Source organism: Pongo abelii, chromosome 1 (assembly GCF_028885655.2).
Source record: "Pongo abelii isolate AG06213 chromosome 1, NHGRI_mPonAbe1-v2.0_pri, whole genome shotgun sequence".
Classification (NCBI taxonomy): Eukaryota; Metazoa; Chordata; class Mammalia; order Primates; family Hominidae; genus Pongo; species Pongo abelii.
This window is the reverse complement of record NC_071985.2, coordinates 197709494-197731813: the sequence shown is the minus strand read 5'-3', so window position 1 is coordinate 197731813 and position 22320 is coordinate 197709494. Positions and strand designations below refer to the sequence as shown.

Genomic DNA, 22320 nt, shown 5'->3' with positions numbered 1-22320 from the left:
CACCACCGTGCCCGGCTAATTTTTGTATTTTTAGTAGAGACGGGGTTTTACTATGCTGGCCAGGCTGGTCTCAAACTGCTGACCTCAGGTCATCTGCCTGCCTTGGCCTCCCGAAGTGCTGGGATTACAGGTGTGAGCCACCACGCCTGGCCCAGAACAACTTCTTGCTTCCAAGTTTTCTCTCCTTAGTGAAGTCTTTGTTCTCAGTGAAATGCCATTGCAGTAACAGAACCTGTTGTAACTTTCCATTGTAACCACAGCCCACTTTGCTCAATGCCTATTCATAGCAGAAAAGATGTTCATTTTTTAGGCCAGTATCCACTTGATATTGTCATCAAAAAGGAGTAAGATTTTCTCTAAATGAGTGTCTCCCAGACTGTGCTCCACAAGATCGTTTTCTGCTGAGTATTAATAGATGTTCAAATCTTAGAGAGAGAGAGTTCTGCGGAGAAAAAAACAGTTAGCTAAATGATGAGATAAAGTTAACCAGGTTTATTTATTACATGACTTTTTAGAGAATTTAATATGATAATATGCATTGAAATTTTAAGAGGGGAGAGAGTATGCAAGATTTCTTTAACTTATGGAATCTTTTCTTTTTTGAAATAGTTTGGAAAGATTACTCTACCTACACCAGGGTTTCTCAACCTCTTTCTCAGCACTATTGATATTTTGAACTGGGTAATTCTTTGTTGTGGGGGGCTGTCTTATGCATTGTAGAATGCGTAGCTGTATCCTGTGTCCTTTCCACTAGATGCCAGCAGCACTCCTTAGGTTGTGACAACCAAAAATGTATCCAGATATTTGCCAAATGTTTCCTGAGGAACAAAATTGCCCCAGGTTGAGAACCACTGGTCTAGACTGTACATTCTTTGAAAGAAGGGGCTCTGTCTTCATTCTGAGTCCATAGTACAGGTTAGGCATGTTATAACTGAATAAATGAATAAATGTCTGTGGAATAAACTAGATCTTATGAGCAAGAAATCTCAGATTGTCCAGGTTCTAAAAATATCAAGTTATAAACGAGAAGGTCTAGCTTTATTGGTATTGTTTCACTATCAAAATTAGCAAATAAATTGATAAATAGAGCTGCGGTTTAATCTTCTCCTATATGTACAATTTATAATGATGCAGGCTAATTTGTGAGAGATTAATAGGTCATTTCCAACTCTGGGGATGGTGGCTCCAGAGTTTAGAGATAGTTTTTAAAATGCATATAATTTTGTAAGTCTAGCTATAGAGCTTTACTAATGCTCATGCAAGATTTTGTACTGTAGCCTATGCTTGAGAGGAATTCATCATTCTAATTTTGATGTCCTTATATTAAAAATAATAGCAACTTGGCAAAATATTTAGAAATCTAGAGAACCTTAGGTCAAAAGACACCCCAGATTCTTTATATTAGAGTACATACAGTGAATAATAAGATCTCAATAATTGTAGCCATCATCATCATCAACAACAAGAAGAATAAATAGCACAGCAGGCCGGGTGTGGTGGCTCACGCCTGTAATCCCAGCACTTTGGGAGGCCGAGGCGGGTGGAATATGAGGTCAGGAGTTCGAGACCAGCCTGGCCAACGTGGTGAAACCCTGTCTCTACTAAAAATACAAAAATTAGCCAGGCCTGGTGGTGGGCTCCTGTAATCCCAGCTACTCGAGAGGCTGAGGCAGGAGAATCACTTGAAACTGGAAGGCAGAGGTTGCAGTGAGCCAAGATCAAGCCACTGCACTCCACCCTGGGTGAAAGAGCGAAACTCTGTCTCAAAAAAGAAAGAAAGAAAGAAAAAAGAAAAATAATAACACAGCAAATGTCTTTCAATCTCTTTAGGACCTCCGGCTAGCCTGTTTCAGCCACCTCGTCGTCCTGGCCTTGGAACTGTTGGAAAACCAATTCGACTGTTAGCCAATCATTTTCAGGTTCAGATTCCTAAAATAGATGTGTATCACTATGATGTGGATATTAAGCCCGAAAAACGGCCTCGTAGAGTCAACAGGTAAGGATTAGAAAGAGTGGATTTCTGTATATTTAAGTGCATATAATTTATTTATGTATCATATTGTTCTCTAAATTCATCCAACATGTAGGCTTTGTTATTCTCTAAGATGATAGGTTTCTTAATAGCAGGTTTGCTGTTGCATGCTTGGTTATCCTCTGTAGACTCTAGCAAAGTGCTGGATATATTATTAGTCAATCAGTAAACACTTATTTAATTATGAAAAAGAAAGGTCACTCTTTCATTGACCAAGGGTAGCAAAAATTTACCAAAATAGGTGACGACATTAGTGTCTATGGGAAATAGAACTACCTGGAAATTCAAATTTTATTATTATATGTTGGTTTTGGACATGAGAAAGATATATATACATATATAATGTATATATATCAATACAGAAGATTACTTGCAGATGTTTTCTTGGGGGAAAAGAAAGACAGAAAAGTCATCTTGGAGTATTGAGAAAACTAAGCACAGAGAGAAGCTCTAGTTATTTCTAGCATTATCTAAGAGTGGTCCTGATGAGATGATATAAGTATTGTGGTCTGTATAGCAGGAATTTACCTGGTGTGAAGACAGCCCTGTAGCAAATATTCTTACAGTGTGCTGAGTATACATCCACTTTTGTTTTCTCTGTTTCTATGCAGTGACATTCAGGCAATATTTGATATTAAGATTCTTGCTTTTTTAAGATTGCTCTTTGCTGTCAAGTTAAATATTTTGTGCCGCTTGATATTTTTCTCATTATGGATCAAAATTGGCTTTCTGGTATAGTTCACTCTCATGCAAACCCATTATTGGCTGTTGTATAACTGAGATCAATAGTAGTAGAAGTGGTGGTAATGGATAACATTGATCCATTCAACAAATATTTTATTGAATGTTTATTTTGTGCCAGGTATTACCCTATGCTGTGGGAATTCACCATGAACAAAACAGGCAAAAGTTTCTACCTTTGAGGAGCTTATATTCTAATGGGGAAGACCAAAAATAAATGAAGAAGCAAACAAAACATATATTTTGTTAGTTGGTAATAAATGCAATAAAGAAAAAAAAAGTAGAGATGGAAGATAGGAAATGGGGATAGGATGAGCACTGAGATTTACATATGAATGAATATATATGTTTATATATACATATACATGCATATGTAGATATACACACATGTATGTATATGTATATATATTCAAATAGCTAGGGTAAGTCTCACTGAGAAGTGACATTTGACCTAGAGGAGGTGAGGGGTATCTGCATGAAGAGTGTCCCAGGCAAAGTCAGAAGCTTGGTGAATTCAAGAAACAGCGGGTCGGACGTGGTGGCTCATGCCTGTAATCCCAGCACTTTGGGAGGCTGAGGCAGGCAGATCACTTGAGGTCAGGAGTTCGAGACCAGCGTGACCAACATGGTGAAACCCTGTCTCTACTAAAAATACAAAAATTAGCCGGGCGTAGTGGCGCATGCCTGTAATCCCAGCTACTTGGGAGGCTGAGGCAGGAGAATCACTTGAATCTGGGAGACGGAGGTTGCAGTGAGTGGAGACCGTGCCGCTGCATTCCAGCCTGGGCAACAGAGGGAGACTCTGTCTCAAAAAAAAAAAAAAAGAAAGAAAGAAAGAAACAGCAGATAATTCTGGATTGCTGGAGCAAGTGAGTGAGTGGGGGAGAGTGATAGGAGATGAGGTTGGAGAAATTTCAGAAGGCCTCTATCATGCAGAACTTGTAGGCATTCATAACACTTTGTCATTTATTCTGGTTAGGTGAGTTTTAAATACTAAACCCACAACATGACTAAATAAATCTGAGACATGACAAACTTATATTTTTAATGGATTGCCCTGGATGCTGTGCTGAAATTAGACCCTAGCAGGTAAGGGTAAAAAGCATGGAAATTAATTAAGAGGCACCTGGAATGATTCAGGTGAAAAGTAATGGTGGTTTGGACTTGAGTAGTATAATTGATAGTAATGAGAAGTGGTCAGATCCTGCAAATATTTTCACACTAGTGTCAGTAAGATTTACTGAAGAATTGAACATGTGGTGTGAAAGAAAGAAATTAGTCGTGATTAATTCCAGGGTTTATGTCCTGAGCTACTGGAAAAAAAGGAGTTGTCATTTATCAGATGGGGAAAACTGCAAGAGAAGCAGAAGCAGGGAGTAGCAAATCAGGAGATCTGTGCGTTTTGGACATCAGGGTTGAGATGACTATTAGACATCCTAGTGGAGATCAGCTGTGGTAGCTCGTACCTGCAATCCCAGCACTTTAGGAGGCCGAGGTGGGAGGATTGCTTGAAGCCAGGAGTTTGCAGCAAGCTTAGGCAACATGGCTAGACTCTGTCTATATTAAAAAAAATAAAAGGCCGGGCACGGTGGCTCACATCTTTGGATGTGAGCACTTTGGGAGGCCGAGGTGGGTGGATCACGAGGTCAGGAGATTGAGACCAGCCTGGCCAATATGGTGAAACCCTGTCTCTACTAATGATACAAAAATTAGCTGGGTGTGGTGGTGTGTGCCTGTAGTCCCAGCTACTCAGGAGGCTGAGGCAGAAGAATCGCTTGAACCCGGGAGACGGAGGTTGCAGTGAGCTGAGATCGTGGTACTGCACATCAGCCTGCTCGACAGAGTGAGACTCCATCTCAAAAAAAAAAAAAAAAAAAAGTAGCACCACTGCACTCCAGCCCAGGTGACAGAGTGAGACTCTGAGTCTTAAAAAAAAAAAAAAAAAAAAAAGGAGGTTGAATACAGTATTAAGGTTGGATTCAGGGAACAGGTCGAGGCTGGAGACAAACATTTGAGAATCATGAGCTTATTGATGATAAAGCCATGAGACTGGATGAGATTATGTTGAAAGTGAGTGTGTGTGTGGAGAAAATAAGTCTCCTACACTGGGTCTTGAAGCACTCCAATATTTAAAGATTTAACTTAAAGATTAAAGGCGATGAGGAAGTATCAGCAGGAAGATTGGCATGGAGAGACCACTGGGATAGGAGAAAACCAGGGGAATGGTGCTCTGGAGGCAAAGGAAGAAGATGTTTTAAGTTGGAAGGATGGATTATCTAATGTTCAAGGAGCATTGAATTTAGCTATATGGAGCCCACTGGAGGACGTTAATAAGAGTAGTTTGGTAGAGCGAAAGCCTTACTTGAGAAAGTTCAAGGGAGAAAGAGGAAGAGGAATTACAGGCAACTCCTTCAAGGGATTTTGATACAAAAGGGAGCACAGAAATAGAATGTTCAGATGAGGAGAAACTGAGATTAAGAAAGTTTAATTTTTTATTTATGTATTTTTTTTTGAGATGGAGTCTCACTCTGTCACCCAGGTTGGAGTGCAGTGGTGCAATCTTGGCTCACTGAAACCTCCACCTCTGGGGTTCAACTGATTCCCTTGCCTCAGCCTCCCGAGTAGCTGGGATTACAGGCATGCACCACCACACCTGGCTAATTTTTAGTAGAGACGAGGTTTCACCACGTTGGTCAGGCTTGTCTCAAACTCCTGACCTCAAGTGATCTGCCTGCCTCTGCCTCCCAAAGTGCTGGGATTATAGGCATGAGCCACCACGCCTGGCCCAAGAAAGTTTGATTTTTTTTTTTTAAGATGAGAGAAATTGGAGCATATTTGTATGCTGAAGGGAATAATCCAGTAAAAAGGAAAAATTTGATGATTTAGGAGAGAAGACAATTCTTGGAATGATATCCATGAGCAGATCAGAGTACAAAGGCTTATTGTGGGACAAGCACCATTCTAAATACTCTATGTGTTTTACGTAACACTGTATAAATAAATAAATACTCTGTGTATTTGCTCAATTAAGACAACCACTTTTCAAGGGAAGTATTATTATTATTATTATCATAACTTTACATATGAAGAAACAGACATGTGAAAGATTAAGTAACTTGTCCAAGGTCTTGCAGTTCTGCCACTTAATCATTGTGTGATCAGGGACAGGCCACTTGCCCATTCTGAATTTTTCTTTTTTCTTTTCTTTAATGTGAGGACCATAATCATTCTCCTATTTGTTTTACGAGGTTGCTGTGAAGATTAAATGAGAATAGAGGTGAAAGTAGCTCTTTACTCTAAACTTTTTGGTCAGAATTTAAGAATGTAAGATGAGAAATTACTCTTTTCTAGTATGAAAATGTACAGTTCTTAAGTTAGCTCTTTAAAATGGAGATTGTACGATACCACGTCTCTCCATCAATTTTTTTCAGTCGCATGGTTTGGTTTGTAAACATGACTTTCCCACAGATTTCATTTGTAGTAATATAAATGTGTTAGCTAGTTATGATGTATTTTGGCTTTTAAGATATCGTTCCCACACATGAACGTTGCTAAGTCTAAGCACCTAACTTTTCATTGACTCTAGCATTCAAAAATCTCACAAACCCTGGTCTGTCCATATCTTAAACTCTATACACCAGTTTTTTTGCCACTGCATTTATTCCACAGCCTGCATACAGTGTGATCTGGCATATATGCAAGAACACTAAAGTAAAGCTCTGCATGCTTGATGGAGAAAAAGACTTTTATTCTAAAAACAAAGAAGCTATATTAATAATCTTTTTGGAAAGAGAATATTTTACAACATTCCCTTGTCTACACTGCTTGGAATAAGCACTTTGAAATAAGACAAGCACTTTGGAATAAGACAAGACGGTATACAGAATAATAAATCACTAGCATTAGGCAAAGGGGTTGACTTATTTGTTTGTGTATCATGGATCTTAGATTTACTGATCCTCAGATTTTTGAATTCCTGCTGATTCTCTTTCTCAAAACCAATATACTTGAATAAGGATTTTTTTTTTTTTTTTTTTTTTTTTTTTTGACAGAGTTTTACTCTGTTGCCCAGGCTGGAGTACAGTGGCGTGATCTCAGCTCACTGCAACCTCTGCCGCCTGGGTTCAAGTGATTCTCGTGCCTCAGCCTCCCAAGTACCCAGGATTACACCATGCCTGACTAAGTTTTCTATTTTTTTTAGTTGAGACTGGGTTTCACTGCGTTGGCCAGGCTAGTCTCGAACTCCTGACCTCAAGTGATCCACCTGCCTCAGCCTCCCAAAGTGCTGGAATTGCAGGCATGAGCTACCACACCCAGCCAGGATATTGATTTGATGACAAACTTATCATCGTTCAGTGAGGTACCTACGTGTCAAACTTAGATATCCAAGATAGGTTATTCTTTTTTTTCTTGAGACGGAATTTCGCTCTTGTTGCCCAGGATGGAGTGCAATGGCACAATCTCGGTTCACCGCAACCTCCGCTTCCCGGGTTCAAGCGATTCTCCTGCCTCAGCCTCCTGAGTAGCTGGGATTACAGGCACGTGCCACCATGCCGGCTAATTTTGTATTTTTAGTAGAGACAGGGTTTCACCGTGTTGGTCAGGCTGGTCTCGAACTCCTGACCTCAAGTGATCCACCCACCTCAGCCTCCCAAAGTGCTGAGATTACAAGCGTGAGCCGCCGCGCCTAGCCAGGTTATTCTTATAAGGCTGTGTTTATCACAGGAGAGGATTTTGGAAAGAGGAGGTTGAGAGGATAACATAAATGTTATTCTCTTTTTTATTCCCCATTTCCTATATCATCTTATAGTTGTTTTTGTACACTTGTTGCTACCTTTCTTTAGTTAACTATTTTTTAAAGTACTTGAATCAATTGTAACCTTAACTCTTACTTTTTCCAAGTAATACTGAACCTAATTTAAATGATTAAGGTATGATGATGCTTTTCTTACTGTTTACCATTTCTGAAAGCTAATTGCCATTATCTCCATTACCGTGAAGGGAGGTAGTAGATACAATGGTGCGGCACTTCAAGATGCAAATATTTGGTGATCGGCAGCCTGGGTATGATGGCAAAAGAAACATGTACACGGCACATCCACTACCAATTGGACGGGATAGGGTAAGTGTTAAGAGCAAGAAATACTTAGTTCATTTAGTAGATACATGACAAAAATGTTTCCTTTTCTTCCCAACACACGCAAAAAACATAAATGTTTGAGGTAATGATATCCTAATTACCCTTATTTCATTATTACACATTGCATACAGATATCAAAATATCACATGTACCCCAAAAATATGTACAATTGTCATATATCAATTTTAAAAAATCTGTATGTGAGCAGAAAGAAAAGTTTAATAACACATCAATTCTTAGAATTTTTTTTTTTTTTGAGATGGGATCTCGCTCTGTCGCCCAGGCTGGAATGCAGTGGTTTGGTCTCCGCTCACTGAAACCTCTGCCTCCCAGGTTCAAGCGATTCTCCTGCCCCAGCCTTCCAAGTAGCTGGGATTACAGGCATGTGCCACCACACCTGGCTAATTTTTATTTTATTTTTTTCCTTGAGAGACGGAGCCTTGCTCTGTCGCCCAGGCTGGAGTGCAGTGGCGGGATCTCGGCTCATTGCAACTTCCACTTCCTGGGTTCAAGCGATTCTCCTGCCTCAGCTTCCCAAGTATCTGGGACTATAGGCGTGTGCCACCACGCCCAGATCATTTTTGTATTTTATTAGTAGAAATGGGGGTTTCACTATATGTTGGCCAGGCTGGTCTCGAACTCCTGATCTCAGGTGATCCACCCGCCTCAGCCTCCCAAAGTGCTGGGATTACAGGCCTGAGCCACTGCACCTGGCCTTAATTTTTATTATTATTATTATTATTATTATTATTATTATTATTATTTTAGTACAGATGGGGTTTCACCCTGTTGAACAGGCTGGTGTCAAACTCCTGACCCCAGGTGATCCACCATCTCAGCCTCCCAAAGTGCTGGGATTACAGGCATCAGCCACTACGCCCAGCCAGAGTTGTTTTTTATAGTGATGATAGATTTGTTATTCTGTCCATATTCTTTTGTCTCAGTTAACTGATAATTGAAAATGAGATGAGCATTAGGATTTAGGTTGATTATGTCATCTTTACTTAATTTCTCACATTAACCATGTACTTTAACAAAGTACTACCTGAATCTGAACAACAGGGCTTTATAAATTATAGAAAACTATATAATACTCACTTATGAAAATAGATTATAATAGCACAATACTTTTTTAAACATTTATTTTTTTAATTAGAAAAGTACTGTGTGAACATATGCTCATAATAAACTTATCCAGACAATCTAGAAATGCTGCGATTTACTGCCTCCACCACTTATCTGCACCCTCACTACCATCTTCCTTTCCAAAGGAAACTACTGTAGTAGTTTGGTATATATCTTTTTAGATATGTTATGTATATTAGCTATTTATACATATGTTGATGTGTATTCTTAATTGTTTTGCATGTCATTCTATGATTTGCTTTTCATTTAACAATATGCCTGAAAGATCTTTCCATTTCTATGCATTTATATCTACCTTATTATTTTTTTTCAAGTTTAAGTTTTTTATTGTTGTAAAATAATATATAACATAAAATTTACTATTTTTGGCTGGGTGTAGTGCTTCACCCAGCCAAAAATCCCAGTGCTGTGGGAGATCGAGGTGGGAAGATTGCTTGAGGCCAGTAGTTTGAGACCAGCCTGACCAACACAGGGAGACCCATCTCTACAAAAAAAAAATTTCTAATTAGCTAGGCATGGTGGTGTGCACTTGTAGTTCCAGCTACTTGGGAGGCTAAAGTGGGAGAATCCCTTGAGCCCAGGACTTTGAGGCTACAATAAGTTATTATTGCACCACTGCACTCCAGCTTGGATGACAGAACAGGACCCTGTCTCAAAAAAAAAATTATGATATGTTACAGTTTAATGGCATTATGTACATTCACATTGTTGTGCATCCATCATCACTATCCATTTTCAGAACTTTTTCATCATTCCAAACGAAAACTCTGTACCTATTAAACAATAATTCTCCATACCCTACTGTCCCTGGTCCCTGATAACCACTATTCTACTTTCTGTCTCTTTAAATTTGACTATTCAATGTACTTCATAGAAATAGAATCATGAAATATTTGCCTTTTTGTATCTGGCTTGTTTCATTTAGCATAATGTTTTCAAGGTTCATCCATGTTATAACATCTACCTTAGTTTTTCACTATTGTATAATGTTACATATTAAATTATGCCCCTACTCATGGACACTAAGTTGTTTCCAATGTTATGCAATTGTAAAAAAATGTTAAAAGAAATATCTTTATGCATGTATCATACTGCATATTCTTGGAATCTTTCCCACAGCCATTGTAAACATTTATGTTTGTATTCATGTATTTTTTTCCTTAGGTTGATATGGAGGTGACTCTTCCAGGCGAGGGTAAAGACCAAACATTTAAAGTGTCTGTTCAGTGGGTGTCAGTTGTGAGCCTTCAGTTGCTTTTAGAAGCTTTGGCTGGGCACCTGAATGAAGTCCCAGATGACTCAGTACAAGCACTTGATGTTATCACAAGACACCTTCCCTCCATGAGGTTAGTACCTTGGTTTGGATTATTTCCTACAAATGTCAGACTTTTTTGGTAGGTTGTACTGGAGCCATTGAAAAATTTCTGCATAAGTCATAGTTCAAATTTGATTTCAGCTCCCAGAGTTGAGAGTGAAATGAAGGACCTTTCACATGTTTAATGTGACACATGCAAACTCTTATTTCTTCAGGTACACCCCAGTGGGCCGTTCCTTTTTCTCACCCCCGGAAGGTTACTACCACCCTCTGGGAGGGGGCAGGGAGGTCTGGTTTGGTTTTCATCAGTCTGTGAGACCTGCCATGTGGAATATGATGCTCAACATTGATGGTAGGATGGAACTCTCTTTATCCAATAACTCTTTGGGCTGGTTTTTGTTTGTTTGTTTGTTTGTTTTGGCCCTTCCCTTTTCCCTGAAGTGAAGTATCCTTCTCTGTTTGTTAGTATCTGCAACTGCTTTCTACCGAGCTCAGCCTATCATTGAGTTCATGTGTGAGGTTTTAGACATTCAGAACATCAATGAACAGACCAAACCTCTAACAGACTCCCAGCGTGTCAAGTTTACCAAAGAAATCAGAGGTAAGTGTTTGCATTAATGTGGTCTTGGAGAAGCAGCTCAGCATGCTGCACGTTGCCTGTGCTCTGGAGTCACACAGACCTGGGCTTCGGTCTCAGGCTAACCAGTTCTATCAATGGGACCTTCGTCAAGTTCCTTAACCACTGTGAACCTTAGTGTATTCATCTCTAAGGTAAAGATAATAATATATACTTTGTAGAGTTGTTGTGATAATTAAATGCAATTAGGCTTATTAAGCTTTCTAGCATAGTACCTGTCACATATCAGGCACTCAGTAAATGCTACCCTTACCCACTTAAAAACTTCCATTTTAATAAAATAACATAAATTCATTTATTATCCTTCTGGAATTTCTTTTCTTCTTTACTTGTTATTGGTTAGCTTCCCTCACTAGAATATAAACTTCACGAAAGCTGTCTCCAGGCCTGAAAATAAGCGTCAGAACATAGTTGATGCTTAATAAATATTTATTGGATGAAATAATAAACTAAAGGAGATCGAGCATCTTAGGTCATCTGAGTTCTAATTTATTCTGCTTAGCTCAGGTTTTTTGCCTATAATGATGAAATTGTCCCCATATTCTTGCAATTTTTATCCTGTACAATGTCATGACATTTTGAAGACAACATCTGAATCTGTTTTTGTCACTATGATTTTAATTAACTGATGTTTTGCCTTTTAAAAAAAATTTCAGGTCTCAAAGTTGAGGTGACCCACTGTGGACAGATGAAACGAAAATACCGAGTTTGTAATGTGACTAGACGGCCAGCCAGCCATCAAACGTATGTTAACCACATCTAAAGTAATACAATTACATTTTTAGTAACAGAGGGAGCTACTATAATTGTTTAAGAAATTGGTTATTGGCTGAGCACAGTGGCTCACACCTGTAATCCCAGCACTTTGAGAGGCCGAGGTGGGTGGATCACGAGGTCAGGAGTTCAAGACCAGCCTGGCCAAGATGGTGAAACCCCATTTCTACCAAAAATACAAAAAAATTAGCTGGGCATGGTGGCGGTCACCTGTAACCCCAGGTACTCGGGAGGCTGAGGCAGAGAATTGTTTGAACCTGGGAGGCGGAGGTTACAGTGAGCCAAGGTTGCACCACTGCACTCCAGCCTGGGCAACACAGCAAGACTCTGTCTCAAAAAAAATAAATAAATAAAAAGAAATTGGTTATCTTGGCCGGGCATGGTGGCTCGCACCTGTTATCCCAGCACTTTGGGAGGCCGAGCCAGGCAGATCACTTGAAGTCAGGCGTTTGAGACCAGCCTGGCCAACATGGTGAAACCCCGTCTCTACTAAAAACTACAAAAATTAGCCAGGCTTGGTGGCAGGCGCTTGTAATCCCAGCTACTTGGGAGGCTGAGGCAGGAGAATCGCTTGAACCCAGGAGGCAGAGTTTGCAGTGAGCCAAGATCACGCCATTGTACTCCAGCCTGGGTGACAGAGTGAAACTCCATCTCAAAAGAAAAAAAGAAAGAATTGGTTATCTTATACTGAAATTTTCAAGATCACCAGAATCTTTGCTTTTAACACCAAAGTTTTAAAACATTTTCTGAATATTTTTGGTAGAGATATTTATAAAACACATTCTTTGCCTTTAATTCAATTTACCTCTTAAGTAGAGTATGTTAAACATAGATTAACTTTTATTTAATCTATGTTTTATTTAATCTTTTTATTTAATGATGCAGAGTCATTATAAGCTTTTTTAAATTATACTGTTGTCATCCTTTTTTTTTTTTTTCTTTTGGAGACAGGGTCTCACTCTGTCACCTTCTGGGCTCAAGTGAACCTCCCACCTCAGACTTCCAAGTAGTGGGATTACAGGCATGCACCACCACACCCGCCTAATTTTTTTTGTAGAGGTGGGGTTTCGCTATGTTGCCCAGTCTGGTCTTCAATTCCTGGGCTCAAACAGTTTGCCCACCTCGGCCTCCCAAAGTGCTGGGACTACAGGTGTGAACCAGCACACCCAGCCTACTGTTGTAATTCTTAATACATAGCTCAAAAGGTCTGTTAAGGCCTAGATATCATATAAGGCTGTCAGGAGAAGACATACATATAAATAAAATATATGAGAAGACATTTTATATATATATATGTATCTTCTAAAAAAAATACAGACACACGTATATAGTGCTTGGCACCATCATGGCCCACTGCAGCCTCAACTTCCTGGGCTCAAGCAATCCTCCCACCTCAGCCTCCTGAGTATCTGGGACTATAGGCATGTGCCGCCACGCCTCGCTAATTTTTGTATTTTTAATAGAGACGGGGTCCCACTTTGTTGCCCAGGCTGGGAGAAGACATCTATTGCTTTGTGTTTTGTGTGGATTTCTCTCCCTCCCTTTGTAGGTAGCTGTCACTTCTTAACAGCTGTTGGTGTCTATGGCATCCTCCAGCAGCATACTCCTTTCCGTTTCCCCAATCTCATTTTCCTAATCGCCCAATACTTCTTTTTTTTTTTTTGAGACAGAGTTTCGCTCTTGTTGCCCAGGTTGGAATGCAATGTCGTGATCTCTGCTCACTGCAACCTCCGCCTCCCGGATTCAAGTGATTCTCCTGCCTCAGCCTCCCGAGTAGCTGAGATTACAGGCACCTGCTACCATGCCCAGCTAATTTTTTGTATTTTTGGTGGAGACGGGGTTCCTCTATGTTGGCCAGGCTGATCTTGAACTCCTGACCTCAGGCGATCCATCCGCCTCAGCCTCCCAAAGTGCTGGGATTACAGGCATGAGCCACTGCGCCCAGCCCATCACCCAACACTTCTAATCTACTGAAAACTGTGCCTCAGTGAGACACTATATGTGAAAGTGCCTTAAAAATTATATCTGTATCTTATTCTTGTAATCAAGATCATGTCTGACATAAACATAAATATTGGCTCTTCTAAATAAAGAGTTAAATATACAGTATACACTTTACTACATTTATATTATTTTGGTTACTCAGAGCCCCCCCCCCACACACACCTTTTTTTGCTTATATTCTAATCTGACTTTGTTTTAGATTCATGATTCTTAATTTTCAAACTTTAGTGCATATCAAAATCACCCAGAGGGCTTTGTCTAGATAGTTGAAATTTTCAGATGGCTTCTGGATAAATAAAGTGCATTATTTCAGTCTGATTTGAATAAATTCTTCAGTATGACCTCATGTACACACTACATGAATTTCTTAAGAGTGGTAAATTGGTATTTCATGTATTATTTGTATTATACCATTGACTTCTTTCTCAGAAAAAAAAAAGTTACCAAAACCTTATGAAGTCACTGTTGAGAATTGTAGCATTTGTTCAAGAACTGTGCTCTTTTCATTATTTAATTATTTCACATAACCCTGTTAGAATAATTAGACTTATAGACGTATATAATCTTTGCTGAAAGATTATAACTCATATATTTAAATATCACATAGATGACCCTTACTGCACCTTTACTTTGTAAGGCTGTGGCAGTTAAGAAAGCAAGATTAACGGGCTGGGCGCAGTGGCTCACGCCTCTAAATCCCAGCATTTTGGGAGGCTGAGGCAGGCAGATCACTAGAGGTCAGGAGTTCAAGACCAGCCTGGCCAACATGGTGAAACCCTGTCTCTACTAAAAATACAAAAATTAGCTAGGCATGGTGGCAGGCGTGGTGGCAGGCGCCTGTAATCCCAGGTACTCGGGAGGCTGAGGTAGGAGAATCACTTGAACCCAGGAGGCAGAGGTTGCAGTGAGCCGAGATTGCACTCTAGCCTGGGCAACAGAGTGAGACTACGTCTTTAAAAAAAAAAAAAAAAAAAAAGCAAGATTAAAACCCGGCATGGTGGCTGGCAACTGTAATCCCAACACTTTGGGAGGCTGAGGAAAGAGGATTCCTTGAGCCCAGGAGTTCGAGACCAGCCTGGGCAATGTGGCAAGACCCCTCTACAAAAAATACAGAAAAATTAGCCAGGCATTTGTCCCAGCTAGTTGGGAGGCTGAGGTGGGAGAATTGCTTGAGCCCAGGTGGTGGAGGTTGCAGTAAGCCAAAATCATGCCACTGCACTCCAGCCTAGGTGACAGAGCGAGACTCTGTCTCAAAAAAAAAAAAAAAAGCAAGATTAAAGTTATTATTGTACTAAGTATTTGAGATAATTTGCCCACTGGAAAAGCCAAATAATTATGCCAAATATTCTGGCACAGTCTCAGATTCATGTATTTGGTCTTGTTGTCTCCAGATCCACATGTATTTGTTCTAGTTTTAGGATCTGAAAATTTGGGAATCTAAAAATGTGGCCCCAGTAACTATGCTACACTCATTTTACAAAAAGTTATCTTAAGGGAACAAAACACCTACATGGATTACTCAAAATCCTTATGTTAATTTGAAGCCAGCAAGAGGTTGTATTTGTACCAGTAGGTGTTACCTGACCTCAAGTGAGTCTATGTATCTTCTGGTTCTGCAGTATCTTCTTGTTTTAAGTTATTTTTTTTAATTCTTTTTAAATTTTAATTTAAAAAAATTTCTCATCCAAGCTTTAACAAACATGGAGAAGTTCAATGGAATCATTGTTCTGGTTAAATACTAAACTTACTTAAGTGAAAATGCTCAAATAAAGATTAACTTTTGTTTTTTGGCTGGGCATGTGGCTCACACCTGTGATCCCAGCACTTTGGGAGGCTGAGGCAGGTGGATCACCTGAAGTCAGGAGTTCTAGATCAGCCTGGCCAACGCGGTGAAACCCCGTCTCTACTAAAAATACAAAAATTATAGGTGGTGGCGCGCACTTGTAATCCCAGCTACTCGGGAGCCTGAGGCAGGAGAACCGCTTGAACCCGGGAGGTGGAGATTGCGGTGAACCAAGATGGTGCCACTGCACTCCAGCCTGGGCAACAGAGTGAGTCTCTGTCTCACAAAAAAAAAAAAAAAAAAAGATTGACCTTTGTTTTTTTAAGTGACTGATGAAAGTAGGAATTATTAGTGGGCTTTGTTTGTTTATTGTTTAGAAAAGAAAGAATTTGGCCAGGCACAGTGGCTCACGCCTGTAATCCCAGCACTTTGGGAGGCCGAGGTGGGTGGATCACTTGAGGTCAGGAGTTCGAGACCAGCGTGGCCAACGTGGTGAAACCCTGTCTCTACTAAAAATACAAAAATTGGCTTGGCGTGGTGGCACACGCCTATAATCCCAACTGCTTGGGAAGATGAGGCATGAGCATCCATTGAACCCGGGAGGCAGAGGTTGAGATCACGCCATGCACTCCAGCCTGGGTGACAGAGTGAGACACTGTCTCAAAAAAAAAAAAAAAAGAAAAGAAAAGAAAAGAAAAGAAAAAGAAGAAAAGAAAGAACTTGAAGAAATATTCTAAAAAAGACATTCTCTCCTATAGTTTTCCTTTGCAGCTAGAAAACGGTCAAGCTATGGAATGTACAGTAGCTCAATATTTTAAGCAAAAGTATAGTCTGCAGCTGAAATACCCCCATCTTCCCTGTCTCCAAGTGGGACAAGAACAAAAGCATACATACTTGCCACTCGAGGTAAGTTAAATTTTCTTTTGCCAATTTGCTGATCTCTTGAATGAGTATATATTTTTAAGTAGAGTTCTAAACTAGTGTTGAAATTTAGTGTTAATTTCTAAAATATTTTTGGCAGATGATTTCACTATATAACCAAATTTTAATTTTTCTGGAAATAGAGGATATAAGATATGGTTTGGCAAAGGTTTAAGATATGGAACCCTTTACACAAACCAATTTCTCTTTGTCTCTTGGCAGGTCTGTAATATAGTGGCAGGACAGCGATGTATCAAGAAGCTCACAGACAATCAGACTTCCACAATGATCAAAGCTACAGCAAGATCTGCTCCTGACAGACAGGAAGAGATCAGTAGACTGGTCAGTAAGACATGGTCTTCAAGATGAGCTAGCTTTGAGATGACAAAAAACAAAAGAATAGAAAACTCCTGGGACACAGTTACTCTCTGGTTTTTATATATGCAGGCTTTCCTGTTCTTTAGGTGAAGAGCAACAGTATGGTGGGTGGACCTGATCCATACCTTAAAGAATTTGGTATTGTTGTCCACAATGAAATGACAGAGCTCACAGGCAGGGTACTTCCAGCACCAATGCTGCAATATGGAGGCCGGGTAAGCTTTTTATTTTATTCAGCAAGCTTCTTCCACAACCAGTCAAAAAGAGAATAATCCAGGTTTTCTCTACTCTGCCACTGCTGAATTTACCCATAGTTTTGTTCATTATTGCCTTTTGTGTTCTGGCTCATACCTAATAGAATTTTGTTTATTCACTCGTCAATAGTAAAATGGCCTTAGATTGTAATGTCTTTTCTCTTTTCTTTTGTTTCTTCTTCTTCTTCTTCTTCTTTTTTTTTTTTTTTTTTTTTCAAAGAATAAAACAGTAGCCACACCCAACCAGGGTGTCTGGGACATGCGAGGAAAGCAGTTTTATGCTGGCATTGAAATTAAAGTTTGGGCAGTTGCTTGTTTTGCACCTCAGAAACAATGTAGGGAAGATTTACTAAAGTGAGTATCTTCATATTTTCAGCTTAGTAATATCCCTTCCAGATATGAAAATACTGTCTTTATGTGAATGTGCTGTGTACGCTGGCACTAAATCCCTGACTCCCATAGTGACACCATCTGGCTATATGAAAAAGACCTTGTATTATAGTAATTTGCAAACTTGGGAATTACATTAAGAATCTGACTCAGCTTCCTTACATGTAGAGCAGAAATTTGTGAGTAACAAGGCAGAGACAATGTTGGTTGGCAAATTCTTGAGTTCTTATTGAAGCTTCCTTTGGTATTAATTGTATCTTTTCAGCTAAGATAAAAAACTAGCTTACTTTGAATCATTATAATTTACGAATGAGTTTGTTTTATTGCAAGGTCTCTGGGTAAGAGTAGGTTCGCATCTTACAGATGCAGCTATCTATATAAAAGAAGTTAGTGGCCGGGCTTAGTGGCTCACACGTGTAATCCCAGCACTTTGGGAGGCCGAGGTGGGTGGATCATGGGGTCAGGAGATCGAGATCATCCTGGCCAACATGGTGAAACCCCGTCTCTACTAAAATACAAAAAATCAGCCAGGCATGGTGGCGCACGCCTGTAGTCCCAGCTACTGGGGAGGCTGAGGCAGGGGAATCACTTGAATCCAGGAGGCAGAGGTTGCAGTGAGCCAAGATCTCGCCACTGCACTCCAGCCTTGCGACAGAGCAAGACTCCGTCTCAAAAAAATAAAAATAAAAAAATAAAGTTAGGGAGAAGAGTGAAAAAAAATTAAGAAAAGGGAACTAGAGTGAAAGAAAGGAGTTCTACAAAATATTGGCAAATGCACCGAAGGAATTCTGAAAGCTTTATACATAAATTGAAGTAACTTCTTAAATCTAAAATTTAAAACTTCAAAGTGAATTTTGCTTTTTTTAAGTGATGATTTCTTTTGACATTTTTATTGAACCAAATCTGTTCCAAGTTTGAATGTAGTCCTAAATACACTGATTTTGTAACAGCATGTTTCTGCGTTCTCAGTTGAGCACAAGCTTACCCAGCTATTTCTGTACCAGGCTTACCAAAATGCACGTTACCTGAAATTTTGACCCTGCTTTTCTTCAGTCCAGAATTATTGATTTGAATGTTTAAAAGATCTTTGAACAGCAATGCTATTCTAGTTCAGCTGCGCATAATTATTTAAAAATTTCAGTTGATAATCTGATAGCTTAGTAATAACAGATTCTTTTCTGTTTAACTGCAAGTTAAATTGCAAGTTTAATTGCAATTGCCAGTCCATTTTTGGCAACCAGTTAAAGATTTTTATTTATTTGTTTACTTGTTTCTAAATTTGGCTAAGAATTTACAAAACTGAAGGAAGTGTTTCAGAGGAAAATGAATGCCAGAAATGTACTCTGAAATGAAAAAAACTGTGCTACTGGTTCTATTTTAACAGGAGTTTCACTGACCAGCTGCGTAAAATCTCTAAGGATGCAGGAATGCCCATCCAGGGTCAGCCATGTTTCTGCAAGTATGCACAAGGTGCAGACAGTGTGGAGCCTATGTTTAAACATCTGAAAATGACTTATGTGGGCCTACAGCTAATAGTGGTTATCCTGCCTGGAAAGACACCAGTATATGGTATGGACCCTTTTAATGCTGAATGAGGGATGATTTCAAGCAGTAGATATAACAGTCAGGATAAGCTAGGTTATGCTGCAGTCACAAACCTCAAACTCTCAGTGGTTCACAACAACAAAGATTTGTTTCTTGCTCCTGTTATGCGTCCACTGAAGGTAGACTGCGGACTCTGCTCTGTGTCATCATGTCATCTCCATTTGGGGACCCAGCTTGGCAGAGCAGCTGCTATTTAGAATGTTGCTGGCCCCACATTCTTTTTTCTCTCTGCAACTCCTTGGCCACAACCAGCCATATGGCCTTATCCAACTTGCGTGGGAGCAGTGGGGATGGGGGTTGAGAATGTAGTGTGATACTACCATAGTCCTGGAAGCTGAGAGAACTGGAAATATTTGGTGAAAAGCACTTAGGAATATGAGAGTGAGGAAGAGTGCCACTTCCAGAAGAGGATTTGCTTAGTTTGTATCTATTATAAGAAGAATGATACAAAGTTATTTTGGCTATCATTTAAGTAAAGGATGTAGGAACTATTATTGTTGATGAGACAGAATCTCGCTCTGTCAACCAGGCTGGAGTGCAGTGTCATGATCACTGCTCATCTCAGCCTCAAAATCCTGGGCTCAGGTGATTCTCCTGTCTCAGGCTCTCAAGTAGCTGAGAATACAGGTGCCCACCACCACGCGCAGCTAATTTTTGTATTTTTTATAGAGATAGGGTTTTGCTGTGTTGCCCAGGATGGTCTTGAACTCCTGGGCTCAAGCCATCCACCTGCCTTGGGCTTCCCAAAGCATTGGGATTACAGGCATGGGCCAGCACGCCCAGCCAGTTTTAAACTTTTTTTTTTTTTTTTTTGAGGCAGGGTCCTGCTCTGTCATCCAGGCTATAGTGCAGTGGCACAATCTTGACTCACTGCAGCCTCTGCCTCTTGGGTTCAAGTGATTCTCCTGCCTCAGCCCCCCAAGTAGCTGGGACTACAGGCACGTGCCATCACACCCAGCTAATTTTTGTATTTTTAGTAGAGATGGGGTTTCACCACGTTGGCCAGGCTGGTCTTGAACTCCTGACCTCAAGTGATCCACCCGCCTTGGCCTCCCAAAGTGCTGAGATTACAGATGTGAGCCACTGTGGCTGGCCCCAGTTTTAAACTTTATAAAATGTCTTTAACCTTCTCTCTACAGTTATCTCTTGTACTTAAAGAAAGAAAAAAAAAGCAAAAAAGAAAAACAAAATAAAATAAAATTCAAAGGGCCGGTGTGTGTACTGAGAGGGAGAAGCTGGGAAGATTGATTCTTTTGCTAAATCATCATGTGGGAAGAGGAGCATCAAGGAGCTGAGCAAGTCGTGGCAGGCAGCACAGAGAATAAAGGAAGCAGACTGGCTGCAGGGCCTGCAGGAGGGAAAAAAGAGAGAAGGGAGGGCCTATCCAAACACGGGGGAAAAATTGCCCTGGGGGTTTAGCAGATAAAAGGAAGACATGAGAAGCATCTAGCACAGTGTACAGTATATAGTAAGTTACAAAGTTAACGTGTGGGGTTTTTTTCCTTTTGCTTTTAGTAATTAGGAGACCATTTAAACATGTTAAAATTAATAAATTATTTTTGTAGCGGAGGTGAAACGTGTTGGAGATACCCTTCTAGGTATGGCCACGCAGTGTGTCCAGGTAAAAAATGTAGTGAAGACCTCACCTCAAACCCTTTCCAATCTTTGCCTGAAGATAAATGCAAAACTTGGAGGAATTAACAATGTGCTTGTGCCTCATCAAAGGTAAGATTCTGAATGCTTTCCCCACTTTTGTTTAAGATCTAACTTACATAATTTATGGGAAAGCACACAAATACTATATATGCATCTAGATTACCTTTTCTCTTGTATATATATGCACCCATATACCCAATACCCAGATAAAGATATAGAACATTTCCAGCACCCCATCAGCCTTCCTTATGGCCCCTCCAAATAGATAACCCCCAAAGGTGACCACCATTCTGATGTCTATCACCTATCCAGATTACTTTTGCCCATTTTTGAGCTTCGTATAAATGGAATCATACAGTATGCACTATTTTGTGTTGGTCTTCTTATGTTCAACATTATGTCTGTGAGATTAATTTGTGTTGTTGCACTTAGGAGTAGTTTATTCTTTTTCATTGTTGTGTATGATTTCATTACATGAATAAACCACACAATTTTAATTTATTCTACTATCGATCGCTCTGTCCCCCAAGGCTGGAGTGCAGTGATGCGATCTCAGCTTACTGCAAGCTCCGCCTACCGGTTTCACGCCATTCTCCTGCCTCAGCCTCCCAAGTGGCTGCGACTACAGGCACCCGCCTCCACGCCCGGCAAATGTTTTGTATTTTTAGTAGAGACGGGGTTTCACCGTGTTAGCCAGGATGGTCTCAATCTCCTGACCTCGTGATCCGCCCGTCTCGGCCTCCCAAAGTGCTGGAATTACAGGCGTGAGCCACCGCGCCCGGCCCTGGATATTTTCATACATTCATTATACAATTCTACATTTTCGGTGAACTGAAACACTCTTTCTCTTGTGTGGAATTCCAGGAGTGTAATTACTGAATTACAGAAAATAGAGTTACAGAGAATACATATATTTACTATTAATAGATACAGTCAAATAGTTTTCCAAAGTGGTTGTACCAATTTACACTTACACCAAAGTGGTTGTACCAATTTACACTTACACTGAGAGTTCTACTTGCTCTATATTCTTACCAACACTTCGTAGTATCAGTCCTTTTAATTTTAGCCATTTTGCTTGGGGATAATAGTATCTCATTATAGTTTTAATTTGCATTCCCTTAATGAGTAATGATGTTAAGCACATTTTCATATGCTCATTAGCTATTTGGACATCTTTTTTGTTTGTTTGTTTGTTTTGTTTTGAGATGGAGTCTTGCTCTGTCACTCAGGCTGGAGTGCAATGGCCTGATCTTGGCTCACTGCAACCTCCACCTCCCAGGTTCAACCAATGCTACCACCTCAGCTTCTTGAGTAGCTAGGATTACAGGTGCACACCACCATGACCCACTAATTCTTTTGTATTTTTAGTAGAGACAGGGTTTCACCATGTTGACCAGGCTGGACTCAAACTCCTGACCTCAAGTGATCCGCCTACCTCAGCCTCCCAAAGTGCTGAGATTACAGGCGTGAGCCACCGCGCCTGGCCTGTTTTGTTTTTTGGGACAGGGTCTCACTCTGTCTTCCAGGCCTGTTTTGTTTTT

General features: G+C 40.1%; 1 protein-coding gene across 5 annotated transcripts in view; it reads left to right on the top strand.

Annotated features, from left to right (window-relative positions):
• LOC100441246 (argonaute RISC component 4) overlaps positions 1 to 22320 on the top strand; it is a 50981-nt gene that overhangs the window by 7327 nt on the left and 21334 nt on the right. For all 5 annotated transcript variants that reach the window (XR_010138440.1, XR_010138441.1, XM_009252590.4 and 2 more), the window contains exons 2-13: positions 1831 to 1996; positions 7775 to 7895; positions 10224 to 10405; positions 10590 to 10726; positions 10841 to 10975; positions 11668 to 11755; positions 16331 to 16478; positions 16716 to 16835; positions 16958 to 17086; positions 17346 to 17479; positions 18900 to 19084; positions 20686 to 20845. Coding sequence is in view for 3 of the 5 variants with exons in the window: in XM_063719371.1 (XP_063575441.1) it covers positions 1831 to 1996; positions 7775 to 7895; positions 10224 to 10405; positions 10590 to 10726; positions 10841 to 10975; positions 11668 to 11755; positions 16331 to 16478; positions 16716 to 16835; positions 16958 to 17086; positions 17346 to 17479; positions 18900 to 19084; positions 20686 to 20845 (1705 nt within the window). In the remaining 2 variants the exon portion in view is untranslated. The remainder of the gene's footprint in view (positions 1 to 1830; positions 1997 to 7774; positions 7896 to 10223; positions 10406 to 10589; positions 10727 to 10840; positions 10976 to 11667; positions 11756 to 16330; positions 16479 to 16715; positions 16836 to 16957; positions 17087 to 17345; positions 17480 to 18899; positions 19085 to 20685; positions 20846 to 22320) is intronic.